This window comes from Cariama cristata, unplaced genomic scaffold (assembly GCF_000690535.1).
Source record: "Cariama cristata isolate BGI_N322 unplaced genomic scaffold, ASM69053v1 scaffold5671, whole genome shotgun sequence".
In the NCBI taxonomy this organism is placed as follows: domain Eukaryota; kingdom Metazoa; phylum Chordata; class Aves; order Cariamiformes; family Cariamidae; genus Cariama; species Cariama cristata.
In genome coordinates, this window is record NW_009597414.1 from 6,478 (window position 1) to 13,981 (window position 7,504).

At 35.2% G+C, this 7,504-nt stretch overlaps 1 protein-coding gene across 3 annotated transcripts in view; it reads right to left on the minus strand.

Annotated features, from left to right (window-relative positions):
* Positions 1 to 7,504, minus strand: part of NEDD4 (neural precursor cell expressed, developmentally down-regulated 4, E3 ubiquitin protein ligase) — a 47,521-nt gene that overhangs the window by 2,476 nt on the left and 37,541 nt on the right. For all 3 annotated transcript variants that reach the window (XM_009708858.1, XM_009708857.1, XM_009708855.1), the window contains 9 exons: positions 6,271 to 6,500; positions 5,541 to 5,662; positions 5,370 to 5,440; positions 4,007 to 4,102; positions 2,851 to 2,924; positions 2,641 to 2,701; positions 2,008 to 2,067; positions 1,802 to 1,909; positions 1,121 to 1,217 (listed from right to left, as the gene is read on the minus strand). In XM_009708858.1, the coding sequence (XP_009707160.1) occupies positions 1,121 to 1,217; positions 1,802 to 1,909; positions 2,008 to 2,067; positions 2,641 to 2,701; positions 2,851 to 2,924; positions 4,007 to 4,102; positions 5,370 to 5,440; positions 5,541 to 5,662; positions 6,271 to 6,500 (919 nt within the window). The remainder of the gene's footprint in view (positions 1 to 1,120; positions 1,218 to 1,801; positions 1,910 to 2,007; positions 2,068 to 2,640; positions 2,702 to 2,850; positions 2,925 to 4,006; positions 4,103 to 5,369; positions 5,441 to 5,540; positions 5,663 to 6,270; positions 6,501 to 7,504) is intronic.

Consider the following 7,504-nt stretch of genomic DNA (forward strand, 5'->3'; position numbering starts at 1 on the left):
CTTAGGTCTATCTTCGGCAGTGTTTTTAGACAAATAAACAAAAATCTAGAGGCAGAAGAATTCTGATCAGGTTCCACTGTGATGAGCATGTGCTGTAGCTCCAACAGTACCAAAGTTCAGGTGCAACGGCAGACACGTGGCTCAAGTCTGCCTAGGGCACTGTCCCTCCCATTGGAACTCACAACTCATTCACTGATGGAACAGAAAAAATAAACCAAGTATTTACGACAAAAATGAAGACGGAGAAATGGGGACACGCAGTGGGTGGTATTTGTTCACAATTCTAGTGTTTTATAAACAAATTACTGCCTTGTTTACAAAGCAGGAGATGTTTATTCAAATATGCAAGTTAGGCTAGTCAGTCATTTGCATAAGATCTCAAGCACTTTTAGCCTTAACAAAGTAGTCTAGCAGAAAACATAACAACCAATGGCAGCTGAAAACAGACTTCCCATAAGCAAAACACCCCCACCCTTTGTAGGCTGTTCTATCTGCTTGCCTGCAGTCTTTCCACAGCAGATTTTATGGCTTTGGTATTGAAGTTGCTCCTCGCTGCCATCTGCTTGTTTCAGTCTCTGTATTGTAGGTTCACTACTTATCTTTTGGCATCACGTTTAACCCATTTCAGTGGTCAGTCAGTGGACCACGTTCAATGGTCCTCTTTAGAGTATATCCTTACAAACAATCGTATCTGTACAACTGTGGCTTGTGAGCAGATAAAAGTAGTTGGGGAACTTCAGATTCTCGAAGTTAACCGCTGATGCCAGTATGTCTTTGTAATCAGGTCTTAGATAACTGAGAATTTTCTTCAAGCTCAATCACATGTTAAACAGAGACTTCTGCAGCTCTTCAGAACTTTAAACATCCACATTCATTTCAGAAGTCCTATACATTTAAAAACTTCCAAAACCAGAATTAAAATGAAGTATTTATAGAACATGGGAACCATGTGTGATTTAAGTGACTCTTCTCTAACTTTGCTTCTTACAACTACCGGTAAATACTCATTTTTAAAGCAAAATTTGAAAAATAATGTGCCTATATTTGACTTCAAACATCATAACAATGTTGGTATCATGTTCTCTGTTACTTAGTTGTGAACATAATCATAAGTACTCACCATACAGCTCAGCAAACCCATTCATAGGTACACGTGATGTGCCAGTCACAAACTGAAGTAATCTTATTCTCTTTTCGGAGTCCATCATTAAGACTGCCTATGTATGATAACGATTACAATTAAAGACTTATTTTTAAATCTGCTAGCTTAAAAACCTTAATTTACGCAACATAGTTTCTATCTCTAGATCATTATCCTTTACATATTTATGCAGTTTTTAGTGACACACATAGTCTACTTCTCTGCCTATTGCGAAAAGCTATGAAGTCAACAATTTTTAATGGCACTGTAACAAGAGTACGGTTACTGGCTTAGCAGGCTGTTAAAATACTTCTCTTGAAGATTTGGCCCCTACTTTCTTTGAAGTTTCCTCATGTTATGAACTAGCAGCCAAATTCCTGTAATTTATTAAACAGAAGAGTTTAACACCTCTTTAGTGTAACCATGCCAGAAAAACCTACACAGAAATATTTTTAACCCCAGTTAGACATGGATTTTTTTTGAAAAAGCAAGTATCAGTAGTGTATTTACATTCTTACCATGCACCTCATCTTTAGTTTTCTTACAATCTTTCTCAGGAGTTTTAATGGTCAAATATTTACCTACCTATTGACGAGTCACACGATAAACTAGCATAGCTGAACAGGTTTTAAGTAAAAAAATATTAGAACTTCATGATACCTTCCAGAACCACTGTATTACTTGATGGTTTATGTTGTAGCCATTTTTGTATTTTGTATGTAGTTTCCAATCAGCCACATCCACATCTCCCAGTCCACACATTAATAACTACAGAGATTAAAAAAAAAGACAAAAGCCACACCAAAGTTTATGTCAGTACCATTAAGTTTCAACATAATTTGTTTTCTTTTCCATGATAGACTTACCTCTAGTTCATTTTCATCAAAAATTTTAATCAGATCCTGCGGTATTAGTTCAAAAAATCCCTAAAAAGATGAGGGAAGTTTTTAAAAATCAAGTCAACATTATTTAAGCATTTTTGTTCACTGAGAACAATATTTAATGCTTTACTAAACAGAACCAAATCAATATACCAAATACCGATGTTTGGACATCAGCAGTCCCCAGTTTGGTTATAGTACTTCTGACTTATCTCACATCTTTATTGTGCAACACTGAATGGTGAATATGTAAGCCTGAATATCATATATATTATATCATTTACACAACTAAGGATAGACCAGCTAGTTTAAATCAAACTAATAGAATTAATTTTCATTTCTGCAGAGTTCTTGAAATAGTTTGCACTACAGCTAAAGATGTCAGCCAGGATTGAGAAATAAGCAAAATTTTCAATATGAATTATACAACTCAGAAAAATATGATAGAAAGATTTTTAAGTCTGAAATAATTCAAAGCTGACACTACAAACAGTATCACTGCCTTTTTTATACCTGTAACAACATTATCTGTGGCTCTTCAGGATGTCCAAAAAAGTTTGTGTTAAGATTATGTGCAACAAATTCTTAGAAGAATTTCTTTTGTAATTAAAACTATACCTCTTTAAAGGCTGCCATTTGTTTCTGTACTCTGCTCACAAATCTCCATTGAATTACAAGACTGTAAAAAAACAAAACAAAAATATTTAGAATAAAAGCAATTCATATATAAAGCAACAATTTCCCTTTTGTTAATATAACTAACACACAGCCCTTATTACTAGAGGGGTAATCCAGTGAGATACATTGCACATAGTGACCACTACTTACTGAATGTAGTCTCTCTTGTTCTTGTTGGTGACAACTATTTCCGATCCACCACTTTTCAGTTCATGTTGATGGGTCTAAACGCAAGACACAGAATAGGTCTTAAATGAGATAAGTACATAACAGAATTCCTATGTTAATATTAGGCAATATAGTTAACTCTTGAAGAATGCAGAATTTGAGAACTGTGAGAAAAAGCTAGTTTCACAGGTCACCTGAATAAATAGATTAAGTTGATTGCTTTAAAAAAATGTGTTATTCAGGGATGCCAGACTGCAATGGGACAACTTCCATTTTTTCCTGACCTGCTGCAATAGATCACCTAAGTTTGCATGCAAGTTCTCAGTAATGTGGACTTCACTAACTGCATATTCAATGACCCAGCCTTTTTCCAAATCTCAAGGAAAAACACTTACAGAACAACTTCAGCAATGGTCCTAGTAAACAAGTAAAACAATATGTGTATCTGTTACATAATGATATATACTACTAGAACCTCAGCAGACAAATATCTGATTTTCAGTTCATTATGGATGTACATTTTCACACTCCTACTTAGTATCACTTTAGCTACACAAGACCACAAAGGCTATTATCCTACTTAGATCTAGTTGCCACCTGTAATTTGGAACTTTTATTCAAGAGCTGTAGTATTTGTACATGACTTATCTTAAATAGCTATCTACACAACAACAAATTTGTTTATTCCATAGTTTTCTAGTACATCTTAAGAGAAAAAACCCTATTACTATGGCCCAGTGAAATTTATGATTCCAAAAATCTCCAACAGAGCTTATCCTTTCCAGTCAATCACATAAACCCAACCTCTACTCCAGATTAAGTAATGGGACCATGGATATCTTAGTCTCAGTTGCAATCACAGCAACAGCTACATTTCAATCCAAGTATTATTTAAGAAAAAAGCACAAGCTATTTTTTAAAGCTCTGCTTATTTCCAAGTCCTTTATTACATCACATCCAGGCTAACAGAGCACTGCATGAGCATATGCCAGCTAGAAGCTGAGTGAACAAACCAACATGACTGTGAATGAAGGGGTTTTCTTAATACCATACAGATAAAAATCAGCTTTTTTATCTGTATGGTATCAAATTTTTTTTTTCATGTTTTGTCTATTCTACTTTACATAAACATACTAACCTGACCAAAAAGTTCTTCATCAACTATAAATCTGAGGTCCAGTTCTGTCGGGTCATTTTCAAGAATCCATCTCAGAGAATTGTAATACTCACTGTCCTAAGAGAGAGAATTACAAAATAAAGTCAATCACATCCTGGGCTGCATCAAAAGAAGCATGACCAGCAGGTTGAGGGAGAGGATTCTCCCCCTGCTCAGCTCTCATGAGACCCCACCTGCATTACTGCCTTCAGCTCTGGGGTCCCCAGCCTAAGACAGACATGGCCCTGCTCAAGCAGGCCCAGAGGATGGACACAAAGATGATCTGAGGGCTGGAACACCTCTCCTATGAGGACAGGCTGAGAGAGTTGGGGTTGTTCAGCCTGGAGAAGAGAAGGCTCCGGGGAGACCTTAGAGCAGCCTTCCAGTACCTAAAGGGGCCTACAAGAAAGCTGGGGAGGGACTTTTTACAAGGGCAGGGAGTGATAGGACAAGGGGCAATGGCTTTAAGCTGGAAGACGGAAGATTTAGATTCGATATTAGGAACAAATTCGTCACTATGAGGGTGGCACGGCACTGGAAGAGGTTGCTCAGAGAAGTTGTGGATGCCCCATCCCTGGGAGTGTTCAAGGCCAGGTTGGATGGGGCTGTGAGCAACCTGGTCTAGTGGAAGGTGTCCCTGTCCATTGCACGGGGGTTGGAACTAGATGGTCCTTAAGGACCCTTCCAACCAAACCATTCTATGACTCTATAGTACTGGAGGGGGGATGGGGGTGGAAATCAGTACACATCTATAAATCTGTTACTCAAACAGCTAGGAACTATATTCTGTATTCTTATAGGACAGCAAACCCAGTAATACATTAAAGAGATTGAATAAAAAAAAAAATCACTGTGCCCATAACTACTTTAGATAAGAACCATTATCAGAGAAAAAAAACAAACAAACAAGAAAATTCTAAGGACTGTATTTTCCTCTAAAAATGTTATATTGTATCACTCATTAATATTTTCAGTCTCTGAAAGTATAAGAATATGTTTATTTTTAATAATCAAGACACAAACTAATTTAAAAAGCGTGTTGAGACAGGGATCCCAAAGATGTTTGTATTTTAAGAATCTTAGTGCCTAAAAATATTTTAAGAAAACATCATAGAAAGTTTGGGGTCAAGTCTTCAATACAGCTAAAACTGACTTAAACAAGAGTCTAAGTCTCTCTGATTTTCATTGGAAGTTTTAATTCCTATACAACTTACAGACTTCTAAAAGATGTAGCCTAAAATTTCTTTGAATCATGCACTTTCAACCTTCACAATGTCATTAAAGATATTAAAAAAAAAAGTATGAACATGAAGTCCTAACATACTTGATAAAGCAAAACACATACCACAGACTCCATATCATGAAGCGTTATTGGTTTTTGGAGCATCATCTTGTAAAAAGGACGAATAAAAAAGGCTTTAAAGAAGAACAAATAAAGTGAACAGTATGTAACTTAAAATTCAAAATATGTACAATATTAATCTAAATATCATATTGCATAAAAAGAAATACTAACCATCCAAAAGTTTGCCATGGTAAACAGCCATTCCAGCCACACGACCTATAAACTTGAAATAAGAGAGATGGTCTTCATTGCAAAGTCCAGAGTTTGGATTGATCTGCAGAGTATAATTATCTCTGAAGTTGAGGGAGGGAGCAGGGAAGAGAAAGAAAAATAGAATGTTGTACTATTGGAACAGTCCAACAGTTGAAGATCTGAAAAACATCACTGGTTAAATCAGGTATTACTTTTCATGAAGCTGAAAAAATAATCATATTTGGATTAGTAAATCACTAATCTAATATTAAACAACACTCAATAGAAGATTCTATCAGCACAGCAGAAATAAGTTTTGAAACACCATAAACTACCTTTGTAAGTTAGAGATGTACCAAATTACGTTAATTTTTAAGTAGTCAGAATAATATTCTCCACATTATTTGTTAAATACTGCCTCTTCTGTAAGTAGCAGATGGTTGCAAGCGTATGCTTCTGTATGCAAAGATGACATGGCTTATGTTAGACTGCTAAAAAATACAGGTACCGTCTCCACATTATTCTTCTGTCAAACAAAGAACTAGGTGCAGAATGTTGCAGTTGTTAATAACTAGACTCTTCTGTACAATTTAGGAGGGGGCAAGGAAAAAACCAAAAAAGTAATTTCTTTCTTAAAGTAGGTATGAGAAATACAGTTGATCTGCTTTCCCTAACTAGTCTTCATGTCTTCTAGACCTGTATTACTTACGTAGCTGAATATTCGAACAATCCATAATAAGGATTAAACATTTCTTTAGAGAGAAGGAAGAACCATTCCCTGGCAACTCCTCCATAGTCTAAACCTTTTTCACCATCAAATTCAATCCAAAGTCTTGCTTTAAGGAAATCTGCTCTCTTTACGGCTATAATTCTTCTGTAAGAATCTTCAAGGATTGTTGTGCGATGGATTTTCATTTCAAATCTATTTGGAATATCACTCTAAAAATAAAAGAAAACATAGAAAAATATAACAAAATCCAGTATCTTTTAGTCTCGCAGAATACGGAAATTCTATAAACAGACAAAGAAAGGCACACAAATTCTTTTCTGAAATAATTTGGAAACATAACACAATATGACTGACAAGAGGCTCTATTTACATACAATTCAACTAGCATGGAGAGTTTCAGATACTAAGCTGTATTTCATACCAAGAAAATAGAGTTAACATAAGTTCTTACTAGTAACTGCATATGCTCAGTTGTTCTGCATGCAGCAAGGCATGGAATCTTTATCACTGAAAATTCATCATATTATAAGCTCGATTTAAAAAAAACCAAAACAACACAACTAAAATTCAGAGTTTACAAAGGAAATTATTTTGGAACCATTTTACCCGAGTTATTTCACCTTCTAGTTCAATACTCTAACTATAAGGCTAGGTGTCCCATTCTTTTACTTGAAACCTACATGACAAACAAGTATTCCTACAATATTAAAATAAAAATCAGTCCACTTAAAATTTGAAGTCACAGGAACAAAACACAAGGTTTATATTTACTATCATATACGAAAATATTTAAATAAAAATTTCCAAGGAACTCGTATTTGCTGCTGAGTTTTCAGAGTAAGTCCCTAATAAACCAGGAATAATAATTTGCTAAATCATTAAATCACTGTATGAGAACAAGTATTTTCTTGATTTCACTTGTTTTCAGCCAGTTTATTTCGGCAATTACTTCAGGCAAAATTGAGAAATTCAGTGAAAGTGGAAACAGGAAGTTTCAACTCATGTCACTGTATGACTAGATTGGGATGATGCAATGAAACTCAATATATTTCAAATTTCAAAGAACTAGTCACACACCAAGTAGAAATAATGAATTTTTGAATGCAGAAATATTTAACAAATCACTCTGAAGAGCACATGTTCAGATATGTTTCCGTTTTATTTGCTTATACTCCTTAAATAATCTACCCTAAATGTCGTTCCGCCCCCCCCC